Genomic DNA, 27,965 nt, shown 5'->3' on the forward strand with positions numbered 1-27,965 from the left:
GTTTGTTCAAATTTGAGTTTTGATCTATGTTTTCAAAATTTCGGTTTAATATACTGACTTTTAATTTTCGATTATTTTGTTCAATTTGCTGGTCTTGACATTGGATAAGTCAGATGGCGTTGAAATAAAGCTTGTTCCATTTTGGTTTCGAGTATTTTTTCGGTGCAACGTCAGTGTGACGTTGAAATAAAGATGAAAGTCCAAAAAATCAAATTGTATAGTCGGAAATTTAAAATTTAAAAAGATAGTAGTTATTTTCAATCATTAACAATAATATCATAAGGTACAAAACATTCCTCTTATTTGTTTTTCTCTTGAAACAAGAACCAAAACATAACATAACAAACCATTGAGATAAAACCAGAACAAATGTTACAATGTCATGACATAAATCAGATAACAATATTCTGTATTTTGATCTTAGTTCATTCAATTCTTTGCAGACAATATGGAACTCTAATATAATCTAATCCCTTCTTCCTAACTCCCTATTATTACACACCTTATTCCTCCATTTCTTCATCAGATTTTCTTCAGTAGCTCCAAATGCAATCGATATCCTGTGCTCCAACTGGAGCAGCCGGAGCTTCTTGATCTCCAAATGATTTCTTCCCCAATTCGAGGTTCGACGGGACCAGAGAGTTTTCCTTGTTTAATCCAGTTTCTTGCGGTAAACTCACCATTTCTTTGCCAACATTCTGCCTATAATTCCCAAGCAAGCTCCTTAAAATCGATGGGTCCTGAAACGGGATCGATCCAGGGATTTGGAACCCCATTCTTCCCCCTTGAATGGTATGGAGTTGTCCCCAAGAGAGAGAATCCATGGGATTGTTGAAAGGATTTGCGAAACTTTCTTGGCCTTTCTGGGAGGATATTGGATTGGAGAAGCAGTGCACGTGTTTCGATTCCGATTCGACGAGCTTTCTGTTTTCGTGGAACGGCGAAGGATCCGTCAATGGTGGCAGAGTGGAAGGAGGCGAATCGTCCCCTTTCTGATTCATTCTCATCAGTCCTGATATATGGACCTTTTTCCCACCAGAAGTCTTGTGGAAAACACGGCTAATCACCCAGTCGTTCTGTAAAACGATAAGAGCACAAACCTTTAATGATCCAATCAATAAGTAAGGCAAAAATGAAGAGGAAAACAGGGGAGGCACGATTCTTTTACCTTAGCAGATTTTGGAAAGTTATCAAAGGATAGTTTTCCCTCCAATCTATATTCATGAGTAACCCAATTGGATTTTTCTCCTCTAGGGGCTCTTCCCTTGTAGAAAACCAAAGTCTTTTTCATCCCCACTAGCGTCTTCCCCCTGAAAATCTCCTTATCTTTTCCGGTAGCTTTCCAGTAACCGGCAACCGTAGCCCGGTTCGTTCTCAATCCGGTTGGGTACTTCTTGTCCCTCACGCAGAAAAAGTACCATTCCTTCTCACCCAGTTTTGCTCTCCCTTCACGAGAAAACATAAGAAAAGTCAAATAATAAGTATAACTTAAAAGACATGAAACGAAAAATATCAGCGCAGAAATTCACAAAGAAATGGAAAATCCTTCAAGCTTCGTTACATGGCAATTCCCATGGCTCAATTTTGTTCATGTCAACATCACCAATAGCTATACACGAGAAACTGGCGTCGATAACTTTCTTGGACAAATAGTGAGTGATCAACTCTTCATCCGTCGGATGGAATCGAAATCCCGGAGGCAGTTCCATCTGATCATCCCTCTTAACAAATCGATAATCGTTTTCCATGGATTCAAATCAATGTCTCTTGACAAAAGAAACGATTTTTATAGAAGTTTTCACTTCGTAAATGGCAAGAATCAACTTTTCTTTCGAAGGAATGGATTCCCAGATCAAGAAAGGACTTTTAAAAAAAAGTAGTTACGATAAAGTGATCAAGAAATGAGAAAAACATAGAGAATTTGAGAAAGAAGCCATTGAAACTAAGGTCCAAAGCAAGAGTTCTTTTTTTTCAAGAAAAAAATTAAAAAAAATAAGAGCACGAGGAAGAGAGGAGGGGCTAATAAATATTACAAGAGATACGTGAATTTCAAGCAATTGGGATGTTGTTTCCAGCCTTCTTTAACCCTCCTAGTTTAAGTTCATCGTTACTTTAAATTTGACTAAATGCAACCCGTTTGAAAAAATGAACATTATTACCCAATAAATGTGAGTTCACATTCAATTCTTGTTTTTGATACTCTAGGTGTGAAAATACTTTAGGTCATTGGTAATCTTTTTATGCCGATGTAAATATATTCTATTTTATCGATTAGTAGGTACACGATACGGTCTCACGGATCTTTCTCCGTAAGATAAATCAACACTGTCCGTATCTAAAATAATAAGTAATACTTATGAAATAAAAAATAATATTTTTTATGAATGACCAAATTAAAAGATTCAATTTTCTGTTTATTGAGTAAGTAATGAAGCGGTGTAAAGTAAATAACCAACGATGGTGTCATGATATTATCAAGAAAATGACCGTATCATCTATTATCTGAAAAACTCAAAAAATATATATAGAAACATAATTAAAAAATATATACTCACAAATATTAACCTCCTTAGACTATGGTTGTTTAGAGGACGAAATTCTTTTTATTTTATTTTTACTTAAACAAAATGAGCTTAATTAATTTAATTGGTGCAATAATGGTTACCAAATTTATTTCCCATCCACCTAGTTTATTCATTAAAATGGAATGATCACAAATCCTAGTTATATGTATGTTAGCATAGGTATATTAATAATAATGGTAGTAATAATAATAACTAGGATAAATTTAGAGAATTTATTATGATTTAATCAACATTTTTATATTAAAAATGTTGATCAGCCCAAAAAATTGAAATATAACTATTAAAATGTTTAATTATGTGTAGTTGGATAGTGGTTTAAGTTGTTACCTAAAGCAATCCAAGTTGTATTATAGAAGTCATTAATGTAGGCTTCAAGAATATTGAATTTCTTAAAGAATTATTTGAATTTTAGCTTATAATCTGAATACCTTTGACATAATTCAATGTATCAATATAATTCACAAAAAAAAAAAAATGTATTTGTGATACACACACACACACACACATATATATACTCTATATATCATAATATAAATTTTACTTAATTTTCTTTTCATTTAAATTAAATTAATTATATATGATTAAAACATTATAAATTTATATATATAATTATTACAATACGTTATATGTACATGTGTAATTTCGCACTCGCCCGTCTCGCTCAGCTGCGTCGCGCGCTCGCCTTAACCCAATTGAGACATTGTCGAATAGGCCAAACCTCTCTTAATATCTTTTTGAGCAAGAGCTAAACTAGCTCCTAAAAATACTGTTATTATGCCCGCACAGCCTTGCTCTCTGCCCTGCGCGCTCGCCCATTAGCTCCTTTGCCCCAACGCCCTCGCTCACTGCCATGTGTGCTCGCCCGTCAGCCTCTTCGCCCTCACCCACTGTCCTGCCCTTTGCCCTACGTGCTCGCTCGTCAGCCTCATCGCCCTCACCCACTGTCCTGCCCTTTGCCCTACGTGCTCGCTTGTCAGCCCCTTCGCCCAGCCTTGCCTGCACCCTCGCCCACAACTCTTTCACCCGCTAGCCTCGCCACTCTAGCCCCGCACCTACTAGCGCCACAGCCCCACGCCACAGCTGGTGTGCTGTCGTCGAGCCACCAAACTTAAATTTATACTCTCTAAATAAAATTAGTGTAATGGTGAGCTGATCGAATCCACGGGAAAAATATGATGATTTTTTTCGAGTAAAATGTAAAGACAAGGGGGATTTGGGATATGAATTTAATCAAATACTAAACTAAATTTATCCAAGAAAAGAAACAATAAATTTAAATGATAATTAATCAACTAGAATAAAATGCAGAATTTAATATGATAAGGATCTGGTTCAAGGGAGTTCCACTATTTAATTATATCATTGTTCATCGGCTAACAAATAATTTATTCAAGTTGTTCCAAGCAATTAATTTTAGAATTATAGGGATATCCGCTAAAATTCTTGTATTTTCATAAATTAATTGACCGAACTCAGTATCTCGTCAAAACTTATCAATAACCAACTGAGTACGATAACATTCCATATTAATTAAAGATAGCTTTTGGATTTGTGAGAAAAGTTAATCCTGAAATCTAACAACTGAGATAGCTGCAATTGATAAATGCAGTTATGTTGATTTATTTAGATTAAATATATTATGATAGCACAACACATCTAATCTATGTTACTCATGTACCAATCATTCATGACAATTACTGATAATTGAATTTATGGTTAGCAGTAAAAAATCCTATATCGAATTAAATTGTCAGATTAATTGATATACAATATTCATATAATTAAATCATAAATCGACAAATACTTGGAATAACAAGCATATTAAATATAAGAACGAATACCTCACAGTGATAAATTAAACAGTAAAAACAACCCTTAAATCAGACTAGAAAAGCCAAGCATGGCTCGGTTTATAATCTCTATGAAAATAGATAAAAATAAAGAAAAGAAAATACTAGAGCCGTGGAGAAAAGTAGAGAGAAAATCTTTGCACCATTTTCTTCTTGCTCTTCACGTGAGTTTTTGTTGGAGGATTCTTTTTTTTTTTATTTGATGTGCGCCTCCTTTATTCTAGTGTGCATGAGATTGGTGAGAGGGTTGGAAGATTTCTCTATGATTATGCCGTCTCCCTTCACGTGTATATTGTGTAGGCAAATAAAAAAAAAAATTGGGTCCAAAAATATAAAAGCCCAATAATATAAAATTATAACCTAATCACTAAAATTAAAAAATACTTAGAAAATATCCTCCAAGAATATAGAGTTTTTTTATGGAAAAAACTCTATCTAGTATTCTTACTTGATATAAAAATTCATTAATTCTCACTAGGCAGCTGAAGAGTAGTCACAAGGCGCGATCACGCCTTATCTAAGAACCACTTTTGAATTTTTCTACTTCAAGTCTTCCACTAAGATCATATCGACAACTTTAATTGTGATATAAAATCACCATTTTTAGCCAAATTTATCGCAAGAGCAGAAAACTTCCTCCTACAATAAAATCACATAAAAATGAGTCAATTAAGCACGTTGGTAGTGATAACAATGAGTTATATGACAACAAAAATGCAAACTATTATGAGTCTATCACTAGCCCTCCTCGCCCCCATCTTCAAGATCCTCTACTAAGCTTTAGGTAGGAAAAATGAGTACTTCACTCATCCTCCATACTTCAAGCACTTCACTCTCCTCACTTCAAGCTCCTCTACCTAGGGTCCAAACTTCACCCCCACCACCTCAAACTCTTTTACTAGGCTCCAACCTTAGTAGAAAAATTATGAACCCCATGAACCCTCACCACCTCAAGCTCATCTACTAGGCTCCAACATTCACCTTCACTTGCTCAAACTTCTCAAGTAGTCTCCAGCCTTAGTAGGAAAAATGTGAACCATCACTCTCCACATTCCAATCTTTTTACTCTCACCACCTCAATCTCATCTACTAGGATCCAAACTTTACCCTCATCACCTCAAGCTCCTCTACTAGGCTACAGTCTTACTAAGAAAATAAAAATTTCACCTCCTCATCTCGTAACTCCTATGCTAAGCCGGGCCTTAGCAGGAAAAATGAAATATACTTCACATAACTCCTCTGTTTGATATAGCATTAGCATGAAATATGAAAGACCCCTTACGACCTCGCCCTCGACCTAACTCCTCTTCTAGGCATAGCCCGGATAATAAAAGTTCCACATTCTCACCCCATGACTCCTCACTAAGGCGATGCCTTAGCAGGAAAATAAAAGTTTCACCTCCACACCATCTGACTCCTCTGCTAGGCGATGTCTTAGCAGGAAAATAAAACTTCAACATCCGTACTCTCTGACTCCTCTGCTAGCCGATGCTTTAGCATGAAAATAAAGCTTCCACCTCCGCACCCTCCGACTCCCCTGCTAGGCGATCCTTAGCAGGAAAAAATAATTTTTCTCCTCCTCAACTCTTCTCCTCTACTAGACGCAGCCTAAGTAGGTAAAATTTTTTCTCTTCCCCAACTCTTCTCCTCTACTAGGCGTAGTCAAAGTAGGTAAATTTTAATTTTTCTTCTCCCAACTCTTCTCGTCTACTAGGCTTAGCCTAAATAGGTAAAATTTATTTTTTCTTCTCCTCAACTCTTCTCCTCTACTAGGCGCAGCCCAAGCAGGTAAAATTTAATTTTTCTTCTCTTCTACTAGGCACAGCTCAAGTAGGTAAAATTTAATTTTTCTTCTCCAAACTCTTGTCCACTACTAGGCTTAGCCTAAGTAGGTAAATTTCAATTTTTCTTCTCCCAACTCTTCTCCTCTACTAGGCTGAACCTAAATAGGTAAAATTTAATTTTCAACTCTCCACCTCTTCTCCTCTGCTAGGCTCAGACCCAGTAGGTAAAATTTAATTTTCAGTCTCCTCAACTCTTCTCCTCTACTTGGCACATGCTAACTAAGTAAAATTTAAATTTCAACCCCCACATCTTTTCCTCTACTAGGTTCATACCCAGTAGGTAAAATTTAATTTTCAATATCCTCAACTATTTCTCTACTAGGCGCAACCTAAGTAGGTAAAATTTGATTTTCAAATCTCCACCTCTCCTCCTCTAATAGGCTCAGACTAGTAGATAAAATTTAATTTTCAGTCTTCTCAACTCTTCTCCTCTATTAGGCACAACCTAAGTAGATAAAATTTAATTTTTAACTATCCACCTCTACTAGGCTCAGACCCAGTAGGTAAAATTTAATTTTCAGTCTTCTCGACTCTTCTCCTCTACTAGACGCAGCCTAATTAGGTAAAATTTAATTTATATCATCCTCATAATACAACAACATTCACGAACTTAATATAAGAACTTGGATTTATTAAATTTCAACCAATTACACAGGACAAATCGAAAAACGAGATTTATCAACGATAAAGTCAAGAGTATTATTTCCTAAGATGGTAAGCATTCCAGGGCCTCTTTAAAGCCTTGCTTTGAGCATTCTCCAAGTAATAAGCTCCAGAATTAAGCTTCTCGATCGCTCTGAAAAGACTCTTTCACTTTGGGTCCAACTTTCCTCTCTGTTCTTCTTGTACATTTCACAGGACCAAGTCACCTACTTCTTCCCTTCCTATTCATGTTAACCTTCACATGCGCTCTTTTTCCCTCCTCCTTCACTACCCTTTCATAACACCGACGCAAGTATTTTTGGTCCCCGCACAAGACTCGAACTCATTTTCCCACGAGAAACTTAAGCTTCTGATGGTAGGTGGAAGCTATGATTCTAAAATCCTTTAAGGTTGGCCGTCCCAAGATTTCATTATACGATGATGTAGTGTCTACCACCATGAATGTTATCATCTTGGTTACCCGCCGAGGATCACCCCCCACGGATAAAGGAAGAAAAATTTGACCCAATGGCTGAATGACCTGTCATGCGAACCCATACAGAGGGGTAGAGACCGGCTCAAACTCAAATCCTTTCACTTTCATCTGATCTAACGTTCTCTTGAACAAAATATTTACGGAGCTTCTATTATCAATAAAGATCCTTGCCACTTCTTAATTGACAATGGTGGCCGTCACCACCAAGGCATCATTATGTGAGGCCACAACTCCTCCGAGGTCTTCTGACCCAAAGATGATGAAGGGATAGTTTGCATCCCTGGATATCTCAAAGTTCTCCAACCTTCTTCCTTGTGCTCTCCGAGCTCGCCCGGAGTCTCCATCGGCAGCACCTCCCGAGATCATATGAATCATTTCGTTCATTCTCCTCCTTGGATCGACAGGCTCTCGAAGGACATCTTGACCCCGCCACTTCTTTCTCGGCTCTACTACCCTATGGTTTATCCAGGGAGGGCCCTGACCTAGCCAAGGGGATGGGCGAGACCTTGGGTGACTCCCGGATGAGGATCCCTCTCATCTATCGGACGGAGGCAATCTAGCATCATCTTCAACCCTCTGCGATTTTTCCCACCTCCATTTGATTCCCTCACCTCCATCACCTTGTCACGATTTCTATTCAAAGGAACATGTGAGGAGAATTGTCCTCTACCTCTAGCCTTATCCTCATCTCTCTCACCCGCGCTTCTCGTCCTGCCTCCTCTTTTCGCTCCCTCAACTCTACTTCCCGCGGACCGCTGTTCCATCCTCTTGTGCCGCTGGGCATCTTGTAGATTTACATATTTTTCTGCCCGATCCAAAAGATCACCATAACTAGATGTAGATTTCTTGACCAGCGATTTGAAGAATTCCCCTCCTCTCAGTCCTTGTGTGAAGGCACTTATCATGATATCAGGGGTAGCAGCTAGTATCTCCAGCACTGCATTGTTGAAATGCTGGATAAATTCTGGCAGAGTTTCAGTTTCTTGCTGCTTCGTCACGAACATGCTTAGATAATTTTTTTGGTGCCTTTTGCTGCTACCAAATCAGTGCGAGAAAGCCGTAGAAAAATCCTCGAAAGACCGTATGAAGTTGGGCTGCAAGGTGTTAAACCATTGCTGGTCTGATCTTACCAACATTCCCAGAAACACCCTGCACATGACTTCATCTGAATATTGATGCAACAGAGCCGCATTCTCAAACCTTCCCAATTGTTCTTCTGGGTCAGTATGTCCATTATACTGTCCCATATTTGATTGTCGGAAACTTGGAGGAAGCCCTTTTTCCAAAATGACAGAGGAAAAAGGACTTTCTCTCTTGGGCGCCAGAGCTTTGTTTCCCAATTAATGTCTCAACATTCTTATTTCCTTCCACATATCTTCCATCTCAACATTATCCCCACTTGGGAAGGGTTGCGTCTCTTTAACCCTGCTCTGGTGGTCCTCAAAATTTTTCTCTCGCTCCTGGTGAGTAGCATGTTCTTCGAAAAACATAGACTCTTGGTTCTTCTTCATGGCCTCGTCTACTGTCCTGGTGATGAATTGGCTCAATTGTTCCAGAGTCAAGTTCCATACATTCTCATCGGGACGAGGTTGTTCGGCCCTCGTCTCAGCAAGAAGAGGCTGTTCGGGTCTCATCTGAGGACGCGACGACACTGAATTAGTTCTTCTGCTCCCTCTCCGGCCTACCATCTCTACGTCTCAACTCAAGTTCCCACAGACGACGCCAAGTGATACTCACTAAAAATTTAGGGTTATGTTCCAGTAGGTGATAGCAGTCTGAATGCAGAAATTGAATTTACTTTAAGCCTGAAATCATGAAGGTTATCGTTAGAAGGGGACCGGGAGGGTTTCTCGACGTAGCCCTCCGACGCTCAAGTAAGAGATTGAGAATATAATGAGAGAGCAGCTAAGGGTGTTGCTGAAAGTCAATATACTGAATGAATGAATTGGACGTTCAAACCTGATATTTATAGGAGTGTACATGGGATCCATCATGAGTAGGGATGTAATCGAGTCGAGCCGAGCCGAACTCTTGAATGTTTGAGCTTGGTTCGTTTATAATCGAGCCGAGCTCGAGCTTTATTTAACGAATATATGCATGGCTCACGAGCTTATTCAAGCCTTTATCGAGCCTAAACAAGCTTAATAAATATAAATTATACATTTAAGTTTTCATTAAATTAATTAAAAAGTAAATTATATATTTAAAAAAAAATATATTATTCTAATTAAAATTTGTAAATTTATTATAATAAATAAATTTAATAGATTTTTCTATATATTTCATAAATAATATGCAAAATCAATAAATCAAATATCAAAACTATTATTTTTTCATCTAAAAGATTACTCATGAACTTATCAACGAACATGTTCACGAGCTAACGAGTCGAATACTGTAAAGCTTGAGTTTGATTTGTTTATCTTAACGAGCCTCATTAAACGAGCTCAAACGAGCTTTTATCGAATCGAGCTTCGAATAACTCACAAACGGTTTGGTTCGTTTACATCCCTAATCATGAGCCACTTACCTATGTCAGGAATGGACCGTGAGTCAGGGCCTGATCTTGATAGACCTATTTATTGGGTAACATGCACCATAAGTTAATATGAATTGGATTTGAAATTCATTTACTTGGGAGATTTAACCTTTGGAAGATATCAAAATACATGCAACCGAGATAATAATTTTCTTAAATCATATGTATAAATCATGAACTTTCAATTCAATATGTCGTATATATGTTAATAAACGAGTTAGATAGAATGACTATTATGTGTTTAATGATATATTTATTTTTCGAAAATAATAAAATTACAATTTAATTATTTAATTTGATTATTTTTCATTTTTAGTCCTATAAATTGTCAAAAATTCAATTGTAGTTCCATAAAATTGATCTTTATCTTCATTTTTGGCGCTTTTTTTTTCGCAAAACAATGATTATAACATCATCACCAAGTATCTCCAGTGTTTATAGATGTACAAATACATCGTATGAACTTATTGAAGTTACAAAATTGCATTTGTTTTTTTTAAAAAAAATACCACAAGCAACAACAGCAATAAAAACAATATCAATAATAATAATAATAATAATAATAATAATAATAATAATAAATGTAAATATAAACATAAATTACAAAATCACTAGAGAGTGGACTATGCAATTTTGCTAAAAAATTTGACTGCCGAGCATTAGACAGCCACTGAGCAAAAAATTCGACGGAGCTGTACTTGATTAGGCATACATGGTCCACAATTTATTTTGATATTGACACCTAAAATGTCAATTTTGAGTATAATATTTTCCAAATTTTCAGGCTGTAATTTAAGAGTTTTTGATAGAGATTCATATATTTTGCACTGGGAAAATTGCATTGCATATCTCAAAATTGTTGAAACCTCTTATAAAATTTTTTGAGTTATTATCTTTCCACGATTTCAAATCTTGAACACACACAATATTATCTTTATATTTTGGCAAAAACTTGTGTGAAACGGTCTCAGAGGTTGTATTTTGTGAGACGGATCTCTTAGTGGGTCATCCATGAAAAAATATTATTTTTTATGGTAATATTATTACTTTTTATTGTGGATATCGATAGGGTTGACCTGTCTCACAGATAAAAATTCGTAAGACCGTCTCACAAGAGGCCTACTCTTATATTTTTACCCGACATGCTAACTATTGCAGATGATAATATTTTTAATCAAGATAAAAGTCTAAAATACCCTGAAATATCAGTATAGAGAAGCCATCATCATGTTCACTTGAGATATTTTTCTTTATCGACTTGAAACTATTGATCGAAGCACAGAAATGGCTTGTGGAAAAACGAAGGAAAACCTACCAGATGCAGATCACGAAAGCGGAGACAATTACAACTTTACGTAATTTTATTTGACTAAATGAGGAGTTAGGATGTGTGCATAGAAGATTTGAAATCATGTCTAATGGAGAGTTAATTGCTCAAAAAAATTTCATAATTTTTTTTAATAAATTGGGATTTTCACAAAAGTAGTGAATCCAATTATTAAGGTTTTGCACATAAGTCATATATACTTATATATTGGAAATGAATTTTGTTTTCTTATTGATCAAATGATATTCTTATGGCATAGCTAGATAATGTGAATTGCTCCCATGAAGGAAAAAAATTTGATCCCAGAAATTGACTTCTTGGTCTCTACTCCACTGTCGGAGACACGAGATAGCTTTATTCGACGATCACTGCATCATGATTTATTCTTTTGACATATTCAGCGACACGAGAGAGCTAGTTAGGGGGTTGTTATAAGTCGCACAATTTGTGCATTGTAGTTGAGAATTCGTTTTTACACATATGTCTTATGTGTTGTATACGTACATGGTACAAACAACCCTTAATTTTCAATTGTTTTGGTATTGATTGAACCTATCACACCTCACTATTGCGTGGTATTATGCCTAAACCTAATTGTAGAACCCAAGAGAGAATTTTTCAATAAATTACCTATATCTTAAGTTCAAACTTATAAAATATTTTTTTTTTGGCAAATATAACCAATGGGATAAAGACAATTCTTGGGCACCATCTCGTAAAATGTGGTAGAAAGTACTGAAATACAAATACGATAACATTTGATTAATTATATGTTTTTAATGACGTGAGAATACATAGCCGTGAGATGTTATCTTTTCTGTACATTGAATAAACTTCCGGATTAACATAATATTCTACAAACCACGTTAAACAAACAATCTAAATATGATATGACGATACTTGATATATATATATATATATGTATATATTATCTATAATTACATAAAATTAAGCCAATTGAAACTTATAATTTAAGGCCATATATAGTTTTTTTTTTTTTTAAATAAAATTTTAAAACCCTCTTTATATAATCAACATTAACCTTTAATCATTGAGCAAAACAAAAAAATTGGGAAACGAAATCACATTTAGAAGATTAGTCGACTTGTTTCCCAAAAGTGCCGCAGAATAAAAGTATGAATCATCATAAAGTCAAGATCACAATATGAAATTAAAGTACGGATATTATATTATAATTTAATATAAAAATATTTAATTTAAATAATAATTTATAATTTTGCATTCCACCTACCATATCACAATTTTCGGATGTTGATTTTAGAAAATAAAATAATATTGATGATTAAGCGAGGAATGAGTGTTGAATATTGTTTCGTTAAATAGACTTAAAAAATCAAATCTCTCCATTAATTAATTATTTTTATCTGTTGATAATAATTAGTGAAAAAATTGTAATTTCATTTCTGTAAATTAAATTGTATGTGCAACGGACGCGGAAGACACACGATGAAACTCATCTTCCGCGCCCGCATTGATTACTCGCCCTCTAAGAAGTACGTGGATTCTTCAGCGTGAGATGGCCCCAATAGGTCCCCGTGCGGAGATTCTCTGTGTCCACCATTTTTTTTTATTTTTTTTAAATTAATGTTTGATCAAACTAATATATTAAGTAAAAAAATATAATTTAAAATTTATGTTAATATCCGAAAAATAACATAAAAATGGGTGTTTTTAATTGAAAATTAAACGACATATTTTATAAAAATCAAATATTTTTCTATAAATAAACATCTATTTTGATTCATTTTCCACACAATCTTCAACTTCTTTCACATACACAATCTCTAAAATTTTCTTACAGGCATTCTTCAGTATTTCTAATGGCAAACACAAACTCTTCATCATCGGTAAGCTCGGGTTATCATCACTTCAGAAGGTTTCAGTTGCATCCGACTGGTTGCATATGACGCTGAAGGTGATGTTGATGAATATCCAAAGATGTGTGCATCGACAACCTTATAATGTCCGAAAAGATTTTAAATAGAGGTTTATGATATGTTTGTTGAGCAATATTTGAGGCAACCAATACCTGCAAACGTTGCTCGAATAGCTTTTCAAAATGTTAAAAAGGAATTTACCGGGATGCTTGGAAGCATTGATTACATGTACTGGACTTGAAAGAATTGTCCAACAACTTGGACATGACAATATCAAAGTAGACACTAGAAAGAACATTCGATCATAATACATGTAGTTGTATTGAGAGATTTATGGATTTGCCATTCATATGTTGACGTACCATGATGCAACAATGAAACAATTGCATTGAGAGATTTATGGATTTGGCATTCATATGTCGACATACCATAATTCAACAATGACATAACGTGCTGGAGAGGTCTAATTTGTTCTTATACCTTGCAAAGGTTGAAGCCCGTCCAGTGTAGTTTGAGGTGAACGAAAACGAGTACAACATGAGTTATATTGTTGATAATATTTATCCTTCTTGGGCTGCTTTTGTGAAAACCATACCTTAACCCTCACGCAAAAACATAGGAATTTTGCATGATATCAAGAGGAGGTGAGAAAAGATGTTGAACGAGCATTTGTGTACTTAAATCACGTTGTCATATAATGAGATATTCATTTCGCATGTAAGATCCAATTGATTTATATTATATAATGAAAACTTATATCATTTTCCATAACATGATTTTTGATAACGAAATGATGATATATTAGAAGATCGTGATTTCTCAGCTCGAGATGGTGAATATGTGCCCCCAGATGTTGTCCCTTCAAGAGATCATATCGTAGAGTTCAACACTTTTTTGGAGCGACATGTCGATATTACAAACTGAGAATTGTACCACAGGCTTCAAAATAACTTGATCAAACATATTTGGAGTTTACATGAGATGCATAGTTGAATTATTTTACTTTTAATTATTTATAATTTTAATTTTAAGTAAAAGTAATTTTTTTTCTTAATTACGTTTTAAATTTTAATTATGCGTAATTTTTTCCCATTTATGTGAAATTGTAATTTTTTTCAATTATGTGCAATATTTTTGAAATATAATAAAAAATTAATATTTCAACGTTATCTCATCATTGTAGGAACATATAATAAAGTTATCAATGCTGACATTAACATGACCAACTTCATCTCAACATTGAATATGTAGTCCTGTAACTTGTCAAAGTTTGGGTTTCACACAATAACTTGGATTTTTTTGTATTGATATTTTTTTGCCCGAAACCATTAAATTAATCGAATATGATTTATTTGACACTGATTTTTTAGTTTGTGACACCTTTGACGAGAATTAAGCCTATATTACTCAAATTAAAATTCATCTTGTAAAAAATAAAGGAAAAAATAATGCAAGACGACCTCCAATAGTTCAAAATGAGAGGAATTTTTTTTTCGTTTGCCATTATTTTTGTTTATGAATATTTAATGTGTGTAATAAAAGATATTATTCTTTTTACATGAGCCGCGCCACGTAACGTAGGAGATTATCGGTGTCAAATAAAAATATACAGTAGTTTAGTGGTTTGGGGCAAAAAAAAAAAAAAAAACCAAAACAAAAAATCTAAGTTACTAGATCATGAAAGATTTGAACTTAAGTGTCACACACACTCTTTTCAATTATTTGGAAGGGTCATTTAGTTATATATTCATTTTTAAAAAAAATTACTAATTTTTAAAAAAAATTCGAGGGTCATGACCAACGTTCACCTTACGCTAAATCTTCCCTTATGTGCATTAAAATTATTGTGACATCGTCTAACAAGTCAATTTTGTGAAAAAATCTCCGAATTAACTTGACCAAAGAAAATTATTACTTTTTATGTTCGAAATATTATTTTTCACCGTAAAATATCATTTTTTAATTATGTTATGAAAAAATATTGTGTAATATATACTGATTTGAGTGTAAAGTATTCGATCCATTAAAAATATTATTTTTTATATTCAAAGTATTATTTTTCACTTCAAAATAATGATTCTTGATTTTTTATCTTATAAAAAAGTATTGTATAATATATGATGATTTAAGTGAAAAATATTAATTTTTATATAAAAAATATTGCTTTTCATTGAATATATATATAAGATCGAACCGTCTAATTAATATAAATTTGTGAGATTCTTGCATATGAGACATGCTTATATATATATAAGCCCGTCCAGTGTAGTTTGAGTTGACCAACTCCCAATCCATTACTTGGATTAATGAAGGACGGCTTTAACTTTCGGCTTTAAATAATACAATCAATTCTATCCATATCGTTTTATTTAAACGATACTGCTATTATGTAACAATTTCAATAGTTTTTAAATGTTTGAACTAACTTTATTAGTTATCTGCATACTCTAAAAATATTTTTATTACAACAATCGATTTGCAATAACTTTTTAAATCAGAATAAAATATTTTTAGCAACAAATTCATCATGTTTGGACGTTGAAGCATAAACTCAAAAAGATTTATGGAAAAAAAAAAGATTATAGTTTTGTGGTTAGCGGGTATTTGGATACAATTTTTATGCCTAATAAAAACATAGAATATTTTCATTTCATTAAAATTTTACAAAAACTCATATAAGATCGTCTCACAAATCAATTTTGCGATACGTATATCACATCCAATCAAATTCATGAAAAAAATATTATTTTTTATGTCAAAAAAAATTAATTTGCACTGTGAATATGGATCAAGTTGACCGTCTTACACATCAGACCTTAACCCTCACGCAAAAACATAGGAATTTTGCATGATATCAAGAGGAGGTGAGAAAAGATGTTGAACGAGCATTTGTGTACTTAAACCACGTTGTCATATAATGAGAGATTCATTTCGCATGTAAGATCCAATTGATTTATATTATATAATGAAAACTTATATCATTTTCCATAACATGATTTTTGATAACGAAATGATGATATATTAGAAGATCGTGATTTCTCAGCTCGAGATGGTGAATATGTGCCCCCAGATGTTGTCCCTTCAAGAGATCATATCGTAGAGTTCAACACTTTTTTGGAGCGACATGTCGATATTACAAACTGAGAATTGTACCACAGGCTTCAAAATAACTTGATCAAACATATTTGGAGTTTACATGAGATGCATAGTTGAATTATTTTACTTTTAATTATTTATAATTTTAATTATAAGTAAAAGTAATTTTTTTTCTTAATTACGTTTTAAATTTTAATTATGCGTAATTTTTTCCCATTTATGTGAAATTGTAATTTTTTTCAATTATGTGCAATATTTTTGAAATATAATAAAAAATTAATATTTCAACGTTATCTCATCATTGTAGGAACATATAATAAAGTTATCAATGCTGACATTAACATGACCAACTTCATCTCAACATTGAATATGTAGTCCTCTAACTTGTCAAAGTTTGGGTTTCACACAATAACTTGGATTTTTTTGTATTGATATTTTTTTGCCCGAAACCATTAAATTAATCGAATATGATTTATTTGACACTGATTTTTTAGTTTGTGACACATTTGACGAGAATTAAGCCTATATTACTCAAATTAAAATTCATCTTGTAAAAAATAAAGGAAAAAATAATGCAAGACGACCTCCAATAGTTCAAAATGAGAGGAATTTTTTTTTCGTTTGCCATTATTTTTGTTTATGAATATTTAATGTGTGTAATAAAAGATATTATTCTTTTTACATGAGCCGCGCCACGTAACGTAGGAGATTATCGGTGTCAAATAAAAATATACAATAGTTTAGTGGTTTGGGGCAAAAAAAAAAAAAAAAAAACCAAAACAAAAAATCTAAGTTACTAGATCATGAAAGATTTGAACTTAAGTGTCACACACACTCTTTTCAATTATTTGGAGGGGTCATTTAGTTATATATTCATTTTTTTAAAAAAAAATTACTAATTTTTAAAAAAAATTCGAGGGTCATGACCAACGTTCACCTTACGCTAAATCTTCCCTTATGTGCATTAAAATTATTGTGAGATCGTCTAACAAGTCAATTTTGTGAAAAAAATCTCCGAATTAACTTGACCAAAGAAAATTATTACTTTTTATGTTCGAAATATTATTTTTCACCGTAAAATATCATTTTTTAATTATGTTATGAAAAAATATTGTGTAATATATACTGATTTGAGTGAAAAGTATTCGATCCATTAAAAGTATTATTTTTTATATTCAAAGTATTATTTTTCACTTCAAAATAATGATTCTTGATTTTTTATCTTATAAAAAAGTATTGTATAATATATGATGATTTAAGTGAAAAATATTAATTTTTATATAAAAAATATTGCTTTTCATTGAAAATATATATAAAATCGAACCGTCTAATTAATATAAATTTGTGAGATTCTTGCACATGAGACATGCTTATATATATATGAGTGTGTGTTTATTATTCTTCAATTATTTGTGCATATCTTGTTTGATGCTTGGAAATGACTGACACCTCTTTGGAATAAATTATAAACGTATGTAGAAAAGTTGATGATAATCATTTATTATTATGAAATTAATATTAATATCGTGAGATATGAGAATTGAAATATATCTACCTCCCAAAAGCTTACAAAAAAGATATGGTCCCATATTGTTATATGCCTCTATCCATTGATAATCACAAACTTAACCCTGGTTTAGTTAATTAATCCGGGCACCAATAACTATATATATATATATATATATATTAAAAATAAATTCTTTAAGACTTAGAAAAATATTAAAATTTTGATTTTTAATAAGAAACTTTGTATTAATAATTGATTTTTTTCCCGGTATATATAGCCCAACTTGTGATACGATCAATCCATATGCGGGAATTAATATAATAAATCAATAATCAATCAATATTGATTGATTATGATAGTTCTAATTAATATAATGTATAAAGTAGAACGAGTAGGTTTCTTGTGAGACGGTCTCACGAATCTTTATCTGTGAGACGGGTCAACCCTACCGATATTCACAATAAAAAGTAATATTCTTAGCATAAAAAACAATACTTTTTCATGGATGACCCAAATAAGAGATCCGTCTCACAAAATACGACCCTTGAGACCGTCTCACACAAGTTTTTGTCAAGCAAGTTTATCAATAATTTTTTTAAAAAGATTTCTTAGTTGATTAAGAGATTCTTTTTCAGTACCAACATTTATTTTTAAATTTTCATAATTTTATTGGCCTTGTTACAATTGAGTTTCAAACCCATAATTTCGTACCAAACTTATGACCATTTACAAGCCATCGACAAAATAGAGTATATATTTGATAAAATTGGAGAAAGACAAAATGTCAGCAATTCACGTATACTCGAATTGAATATTATGTTTACGCCAAGGAAAACAAACAATTCCATTACTATTAACTAATAATTGGTCGCCACATGTTCACTAATCTTAAAATATGCACAATTTAGAAGTTGCACCCCCACCACAAATTTATTTCTAGTTTTTTATGACTATTTTTTTTTTTGGAATTAGAATTTAGAAAGTATTATATATGAAATCAATTTACTTTCAACTTCTACAAAAGCAAAATATCAAGTTGACCAGATAAGGCAATTAAATTTTGTAGGTTCGAGCTCGACTTTAACTCGAACTCAATTGAATTTTCAATTACAAGTTTGGCTCGTGAAAATATCGAGGTACCCGAGCTCGCGCCTGAAAAGCTCGAAAATGTTTGTAGATAATTTTAGGGTTTAAATTTTGTATTTATATGAATAAAAAAAATAAATAACATATATTTACTCAAGTAACATGCGAAATAGAATGAAGTGAAGAGTCGAGCTACTCGAATTTGATCAAATCAAGATCGAGTCAAATTTTGATCGATGGAATCAAGCTATTTATCATTTGCCCTTACTCCACTTACAACTCACCACCTTCACCAACTCGAACACTTGGAGCGGATTTTCTTTAGTTTTCAGGTTGTCTACCAACACATCAGAAAAATAAATTGATTTGTGATGGTCCACTTTTGGCTTTAAATTTTTTGCTCTTTTTTGAAACAGAATTAATCTGGTGGATTGTTTATTATCGTTATTATTTTATTTGGAAGAGTGTGTTTATTGAATGGAATTCATGGAGCGCATGGATACGACTTGTTCTACTTCCAATTTCTAAGACATCAAGAATTCACGAGCAGGCTGCGACTCAGCAAAAATAGAGACATATCTACGAGAGCATTAATCAGGAAACAACATGTGAATTTCCCAAGTGTGGAGGAGAAGTCGGGATCCCAAATGCAGATCAAGAAGAGTCGATCTTTGGGATATCGGCCACCACTATCCTAAGGCGGAAAATCGAGTGAGTCGATCGACCCGTCAAGAACTGAAACCAGTTGAGCAAGGAGCAACACGAGGCTTGGTAATTTGATGAATGTTGTGGCCTATACTCTCGTTTACTTACTTTAGTAATGTGACCCAGGGCCAGAACACAATCTAACCATCCAATTATATATATCACATTTTTCTTTTACATTTTATTTTATCTTTTATAATTTCGATTGGAGACGTATGTTCGTCCAGATTTCAGGAAAATTTTGATTGAATCATTAAGTTCGAAATCTGTCATTCACATTAATACTGGATAATTTGCGCAAACAAACCTTTACAATTTTTTTCCCAAGAAAAAGAGATATCACTCTTACCTTATTTTTCACAAAAACCACGTCTTCCCAATTCCCACACGTTGGATCATGCGTTTTTTGGTTGTGAGGTCCTTTTTTTTTAAAGTTTTTGTTCAGGCCTAGTTTTGCTACCGACCCTTACATTACTTTGGTTCGATCCATAACAAAATATTTTCTCAGATAATTGCTCCAAGTGAGGTTTTATCTGTGTGTGTATACATATCCTTTACTCCATCCAAGGATAACGTTGTAAAAAACACACAAGAAATCAAGGACCAAATAAACAAAAAAATTTGCTAAAACAAAAGAAGAGTGGACACAAATACCTGTCTTATCCAATCCACACCGAAAACAAAGAACCGCAATTCAACAGCCTTTCACCATTCCTCTCTTCAATCCTAGAACATGGCTTCACTCACACTTCTCAAACCCTGCATCCATAATAATTCTCTGCAAATAGCGATACCACATTTATATCCATTTTCAAAACCCGTAAGGATATTATAACATAACATCGTTTTCCCATTTCTTATATCACGTAATTCCTTTTATTTGAATTCGACGAATATATATATTTCGGCTGTTTCTTGATGCAGCTGAGGCAATGCTCGAGTTCGAGGTTCGGTAATGGCGGGCATCAGGTAACTAAATTAACCCCTTCAGTGGATTAGTAGTAATTTATTCTCATTTTTCTTGCTTGATTTATCTTGATATAACAGCATGTGTCCACAGTCCCAAGTCTCCATCTGTCTAAATTTTTACAGTCGAATATACTATAATTTCAGAATAAAGTATACTTTCATCTTGTAAATTTGAGAAATTAACAAAGGATGTGATGATAAATTGTTGGATGAGGATAAGATGGCAAATTTGTTGGATTGTCTAGTTGAGTGAAACCCCAGCTTTTGGTAAATATCTTGATTTTCTAATAGATTGGAGGTGGAAAAAGCAAAAGGGTGTCAAGGATTATAGTGAATGCTGTACCAGATTGGCCATTAATGGCAGTCATGGTTGAACACATGGAAGGACAAAGAGACCTCATCACACACAAATCAATTTGGCACCTCAGCGATCATACCATAAAGAATGTTTGTAAGTATTAACAAACAAATTAATTATATAGTACATGCTAGTTACATGACATTATTGATCACATACGTACTAAAAACTCGATTTTTCATGAGAATGTGATGCATGGTTCATAAGTTAGTCGACGAAGCCTGCGATTCGGCTACTTTAAGCAAGTTAAGAATCGAGTCCTGATTTGAAAATTTTAGTATGGCGGATTCCGAGTGAATCTTGACATCCAACGGAGGATCTCAGACTTTCCCAACTTCTTGTATTGTCACACGATCTCTCTTCAATATATAGATATGTTCTACATCATGTTCACATGTTGGGGATGTTGTTTCTATGGCGCCACAAAGGTATGTTATTTTTCTTTCCTCTTTTCTTATAATGTTTGGCTGATATTTCTGTGTTTCATCAAGTCGAGTTCCCCCTCAAAATTGTGGTTTAGGATCCATATTATGATTCAGAAGCCTACAGGAAAGATGGAGGAGATGGTACAGGACATTGGGTCTATGAGAAGGTACTAACACAATTTTTAATAAAATTTTAAATTATAGAGTTAGTATTTATTAATTGAGATATAATGTTTTTGTTCACAAAAGACAGTGAATTTGTAAAAATAATAAACAACATGGATTGAACGTGGATGTTGCAGCAAGAAGAGCTAGAAGAAACATCGAGGGCGGAGCTGTGGCGCGAGGAGTTGATTGAAGAGATCGAGCAGAAAGTTGGGGGCTTGAGAGAGTTGGAAGAAGCGGGCAAGAAAGAAGAGGAGCTCGTTAGATGATATATATCCTTTATAATGTTGTAAATTTCTGATTTATATTTACTTGACGATTCTTAAATTAATTTTAAATTATATATTATTTATCGAAGTATACTGGACCTAAGAGTGATTAATAATTAGTTAGAATCGAAAATTTGAATACCATATAAGTGATGTGTTTTCAAATTTTTGTTCGATACATTAGTTTTTAATTTTCAGCTATTTTAATTAGCATAATTACTGATGTGTATCGGAAAATATCGTTGCGCTATCGGAAAATGTTGACATGATATCGAAAAATGCTGACGTGACGAAAATTGTTGATTTATCAAATGCCACGTTGGCGATAAAAAAATAGTCAAAAATTAAAATTTAATACACCATAATCAAACTTACAACTTAATGAACAAAAACTCAAATTGGTCAAATTAATGGAACAAAAAAAAGCGTTTTCCCTTGCTTCTACATTTTATCTATATGCGTGGGTTGAGAATTTAGCAATATGGTTCCAGAAAGAAGGTAACAACTAGGGGTATAAACGAATCAAATTTGCTAAAAAATTTAAAGTACCAATTCGGCTCAAAATAGATATATTCGAGGTAGAGTTCAATTCGAAACTCGAAAAATGTAAATTTTTTGGTTCGAGTTCGGTTTGAATTACGACTCGGGTTCGAGTTCATTTTGAAAGATTCGAACATGTTCGCGAAATATTTGAACTATTGATCGAAAATATATAATCGAAAGGTTCGAAATCTATTTATTTAATACCTATTTATATTATAATAAATAATAATACAATATCAAGGATCACGAGCGACACGCAAATTATCATACAATATAATTTGAGCTCGAGTTCGGTTCGCAAAAAGTTCGAACAGGTTCGATAAATTCGAATACAAATCAAATATTTTTTTGACCGACTCAAAAAGTACGAGAACCAGCTCGGTTCGTTTACACATTTAGTACCAACCTAATCAAATGAAATAGTATATGTTTGCATACATGGAATAGTGGGATCACCAACTTAATAAAATGCTCCATGTTTATTGAATATTGGAGGAGCTGTTTGACCAATAGTTCTATGTTAAAAATCTCAGTAAAACATCCTGGAAACCCAATGAACGATTCAACTAGGCCCTCAAACGATGGGCTAAAAGGCCAACTTTGGTGTTTTAGGTGCAATATGGTTTTCGGATGCGGTATTTTCTTTTCATCTTATTTAACCTCTTGCGGCCATGCGGATGAATGTTAGATAATATCTTCCTGTCCATAGAATTTTAGTTAAGTCATTGACAATTAAGTGAAAATTTAACAGATCTGTAAACTGGCTAAATGGAACCCGAATTCGACGTTTCTCGAGTTAGCTATGAAAACATGAGGTCATGTGCCGCGCTGCGCCATGAATGTTCCTGTCTTGCCCTTGTTTAGATTCTACAGAGAGGTGTGGAGGGAACGGTATGCAGCTTCAGCTTCACTAATGCAACTCTAAGTATCCTTTTCGATCAAATCATATATTCTATATCTTGTTCTTGAACGATGAGATTTGTAATCCGAGATTTGATTTTCAAGAACAGATCAAGAAACTGAAGGAAATGTTAGCAAAACATGGTGCGTTGGTACTGATCAATGTAGTCTCGGTCGGGTTAAAGGTCTGGATGAATGGTAGCTGTTGGCCTCGTTTGGTCAGATTTCAAGAAACGCGGTGCGAAATTCATCTGAGGATGGTAATGTGAACGATTTGATCTCTAAAGAAATGCTGAGCGAGTTACCTTGAGTTGGATTATTAACCATGAAGAAAGCCAAGTTTAAGTCGTGGGGGGAGTAGCGTTAGTCGCTCTCGAAGGCGCAACATTTACCTGGACATATTTGTTCAAGTTATAGATGTGTATGTAACTCATCTATTGATTTTTATACTTAGGTAGGATTTCAGGAGTGAACAGTATCTGTATCCATTTGTCTCAATGGCTTAAGACTTGTAAAAGTATAACCAAATGTGGACAAAGTCAAATATTAATAATGTTTCCCACAAGCTTTCAACATTTATTTAATGCTTGACATATGGATAAAATGGAATCTACCAAGTAATTTACAACCTATATATCTAGATGACTCTTTCTACAATAATATCATGGAAATCAAAATGTTGAAAGATTCAAGAACAAAAAGCAAAATTGGTAGTCAAGTTAATAAGAGGAATCCTGCATTAGCTTTACAAATTCCTCAAAATCAATCTTCCCATCACCATTACAGTCAAAAGCCATTATCATTCTTTGGTAATCTTCTCTAGAGAATCTCATGAATCCCATTGAGTTTATGACTTTCTCCAATTCATTTGCATCTATGAAACCATCATTGTTTGCATCAAATATGTTAAATGCTTCTCTCACTTCATCCAAACAAGGTTGGACTTTATCAAACACACTTCCAACCTCAATATTTGACCCTTGTCTTATCATTTTATTGCGTTTGTTTCCCTTTCTAGCACCGGAGTCCAGTCCCAGTTTCTCGAAGATTATTTCGACATCTTCGAAGTTCACGCTCGTTGGTGCGTCGACGTGGGCAACTATTGTTTGCTCGAAACAAGATTCTGTAGTTAGAATATCATGGTTCACGTAAAATATTTGGGATAGATCCCGACAACCTTTCGACATGTGGAGGAAGAGTCGAGGTAGAGATCGCATTATGGGTAGGAAGCAAAAGTAAAAGTCTTGGAATGCAAATATCCAGCTGAAGAGTACACACCATAAGATGACATATATAAATGAAACAAGATTTGATGCAATGTTACCTATGCTTGCTGACATCTTCGATTCCATCGCATAAATATGAACTAATTAAGTTGTGTGGATGCTTGATCAATTTGCGTCGCATGACGTGCCCTTTTATATAGGAACTTAATGTTAGAAAGATGGGAGAAATTTCTTGAAAATTTTAAAAAGCTTTCTTGTCGAGAGTGACTTGTTTGGCATTAATTTGAGGAGACTGGCTTACAAAATACTCCGAAGACTGGCATCCTATGATTCATAATGCTTCCAACTAGCTAGGACATGTAATTAAAAAAACACACATTTCGAACTTGTTGAAAGTGGGTGAAAACTTACATTATTTTCTTAAATAAGCTGTGAATTAAATTAACTTATACTTTGCAATTGCTAGCCAGTAAGGACACGTCCATAGAAATTATGCCATGTAATTTGATCTACTTATAAGTACGCGTCTAAAAGATCATTCATCTATGATTGAATGTTCAGTTTCTTTATCAAAAGTTATAGCTGGTGGTAACAGTAAAATTCGAATTTTTATATACTGTATAGCAGTTCAAACACCCGTATCACATTTAGATTATATCACATTTAGATCATTCAGGATAATTTCAATTTTTGGTACAACTTATCAAATACAAATGACAAGGCCTTAAAATATGTTTAGATTTCATTGAAATATACAAACTACACTTGCGAATAAAGAAAAGTTCCATGGGGACAAAATCAAGATTTTTTAAAGGGAAAACGATCAATAAATCCTCGACAGCAAACTCAGTCCTTGTGTCAACATTTATTTCTTTGTTTGAGCTCCTTGATTCTGGAAAAAATACGAATTTGCCCTCAATTTTTTTTTGAATCCCGATAATAGCATTTATGATAATATTTTAATAATCAATAATAAGGAAGAATATTGTGAATGAGTTATTTTCCCCCGCTCAAACAACTTCATCTTGGACAAGAGAAAATATTGATCTTCCGTGACAAGCTTGGTAATACAGATACTATCACCCATAATGAAGGCGAAAAAAATCTTTCAAAGCGAAGGAAGTGGCAGGTGCTACTAAGGATTCGAAATCGCCGAAGGTGAAGAAGGACAATAGATAAAAAATGTTCGATTTTTCAGCGAAATCTGTATTCCATTTTATAAATCGACCAAAATGTGTTTTTCACAAGTAGCTAAGAATTTTAGAGTTTTATTGTTGATTTGTTGTCCCTATTTTGAAATATCGATCGTGTTCGTTTTGTCTCAATATTTTAAGGTTTTGGTGTCAATTGTGTTGCTACTTTTCTTATTTACATATTTTGTTTGTTTTACTTGGCTATGTTTTCGAAATTTTTAAATGAGGATTCTTAAATTCATAATTTTTTGTTATAATTCTCGAGTTTAGTTTGTGTATCTCCAATTTCTATAGTTTTATTCTTTAATTTGATAAGAAGCTAATTAGTAATTTTTCTATTAGAATATATATGTATTCGAAATGTTTCAATAATATTTGTAAGTTCATAATTTTTTCCCGTGGTTGTCATTTGTTTGTTTATTCCCAATTTTTAGGTTGTTGTTCTTGAATTTGTTATGTGGTTTATGTTCATAAGCTTGTCCGCTTCAGTGAAATAATAATTATTTTGAAATGCTTGGATAACTATCATGTTCTTTTGCCCATAATTTGTTTTGTTTATTGAAATTGTCATGAAATTGCTTGTTAAAGTATTTATTTCGTGGTTGCATTAGATCAAGTTTTCAAAACGCATATGTGAGCATCTTAAAGCTCGTGATTTTGATATAGTGCTCGTTGTCATTGTATTGTTCTGAAATTTGATTATTTTGTTCTTGTTAATGTATATACGATACTGTGATAATGTTAATCTTTTTATATGTTTTCAAATGTTAGTAATGGCTGTTGATGATGAAATAATTGATGCTGTTGAGTTGATGAATAGTGAGAATATAATTTTTTCATGGTGCTCTCTTTCCTATTGTGAAAAAGTGATGTCATATTTGAAGCCCATTTGATGGAACGATTCGGGCATCTACGAGGATGCTTCAAACACAATATTCTCAATGAGCTGCAATAGCTCATGTTCTAAGAATGTATACACCGATGAATTAGATCAAGTTTGGTTTCAAACCAAGCGTAAAACACTCGAAATAATCATTCGTTAAGAAAAACTGAGAGAATTTAGTTATTAAAGACTAGTGTAAACTGATCGACTGGAATACGGGGAATCAGTTCTAGCTTCTATCACTTCAGCTATGGACAGAACTGAACTGATATCAGCTGAACTGATCAAATCAGTTTAAAACACATTTAAACAGTTTATACACAAGATATGTTTAAGGATGTTCGGAGACTTCAACTGCTCCTACGTTACCCCTTCTACCACCTCAGGTATGATCCACTAGAAGACTTTTATTGTTCCTCTAGTGTGAGAGCTACCACTTCTATGGTCATAAAGTTATTAAGTCACTAAGTGTGAAGAAAAATAAAAAATGTTTTTTTGGAATTGTGGGTGTTGTCGGAAGATGTTACCAATATTTATGAAAACACTTAATATGTAGACATATCTCATATTTGTTTTCATGTTTATATTTCTGTTACATTTTGTTACTAGGCATAAATAGGTCATGCATAAACATAACATTGTGAATATTGATGTGTAATGAGGACATGAGTATTTCGACAAAGAAAATTCGATGAAAATCCAGATTTTAAAAATTGAATATGTGTGATCTTTGATGGATTAATGGTGTTAATTCGATGTGAGTTTAAATTCTGGAAAGTATTTTGAAAAGATATTGAACGCAATTTTCTCGGTAATTTCTGGAAGGAAATAACGACAGTTTTTTTTCCCATTATTTTTTTTTACCTTTAGAATCAAATCAATGGACTGAAAAACCCTGATTTTGTTACCATTGTGGTGATTATGCTGGGTTATCTTTTAACTCCACTCTCCTTCACTTTATAATTCACCTTATCGGCGTCCTTACCTTTCGGCAAATCCTCGAAAATTATCCCTGCGTGATTTCATTTTTCTTTCTGAAATTTCTCACTGTGGTTCCCTTACTCGATATTGAATTCAATGGCAGGCAATGGTTTTGATCCACATGACATCTGAAGCGAGATGAGACACAAAGAAGATGTTGCACCTACTACGACAACATCTCCTACAACACCTTCAGTTGAGCCATCTCTGGAAATAGTCCATACCGTTGAACAGCCCATACTGTTGGAAGTGATTGCCCCAGGCGAGCCAGGAAATGCAATAGACATTGACAATCCACCCGCTTATTTGTTTCCCGATCCATCTCGTCCATCGGTAAGACGATCGAAAAGACAGGCTGGATATAACCCCGATCTCACGCCCAACAAACGATTCCACCATAAGGGTGCGCCCCCCATTCGACCGTCACTTGCTGATCCAGAAAATACTTCCGACGAAGACTCTGATGATGCGGACTACG

At 33.6% G+C, this 27,965-nt stretch overlaps 3 protein-coding genes across 3 annotated transcripts; 1 reads left to right on the plus strand and 2 right to left on the minus strand.

Annotated features, from left to right (window-relative positions):
* Positions 1-334: 334 nt before the first annotated feature.
* Positions 335-2,093, minus strand: LOC142540965 (NAC domain-containing protein 100-like). The gene is made up of 3 exons (XM_075647481.1): positions 1,562-2,093; positions 1,169-1,446; positions 335-1,076 (listed from the first exon to the last, which is right to left on the minus strand). The coding sequence occupies exons 1-3, from the start codon at positions 1,746-1,748 to the stop codon at positions 534-536; spliced, it is 1,008 nt and encodes a 335-aa protein (XP_075503596.1). The 5' UTR covers positions 1,749-2,093; the 3' UTR covers positions 335-533.
* An 18,059-nt stretch (positions 2,094-20,152) lies between these two features.
* LOC142540966 (photosynthetic NDH subunit of subcomplex B 4, chloroplastic) lies at positions 20,153-21,849 on the plus strand. Its single transcript, XM_075647482.1, has 6 exons — positions 20,153-20,395; positions 20,500-20,544; positions 20,836-20,995; positions 21,275-21,330; positions 21,423-21,494; positions 21,630-21,849. Exons 1-6 carry the CDS (start codon positions 20,309-20,311, stop codon positions 21,759-21,761), a joined length of 552 nt encoding a protein of 183 aa, XP_075503597.1. The 5' UTR covers positions 20,153-20,308; the 3' UTR covers positions 21,762-21,849.
* Positions 21,850-23,923: 2,074 nt separating this feature from the next.
* LOC142538558 (putative calcium-binding protein CML46) lies at positions 23,924-24,391 on the minus strand. The gene has a single exon (XM_075643869.1). The coding sequence runs from the start codon at positions 24,389-24,391 to the stop codon at positions 23,924-23,926; it is 468 nt and encodes a 155-aa protein (XP_075499984.1).
* Positions 24,392-27,965: the final 3,574 nt, after the last annotated feature.

The sequence above is a fragment of the Primulina tabacum genome, chromosome 3 (assembly GCF_025594145.1).
Source record: "Primulina tabacum isolate GXHZ01 chromosome 3, ASM2559414v2, whole genome shotgun sequence".
Taxonomy (NCBI): domain Eukaryota; kingdom Viridiplantae; phylum Streptophyta; class Magnoliopsida; order Lamiales; family Gesneriaceae; genus Primulina; species Primulina tabacum.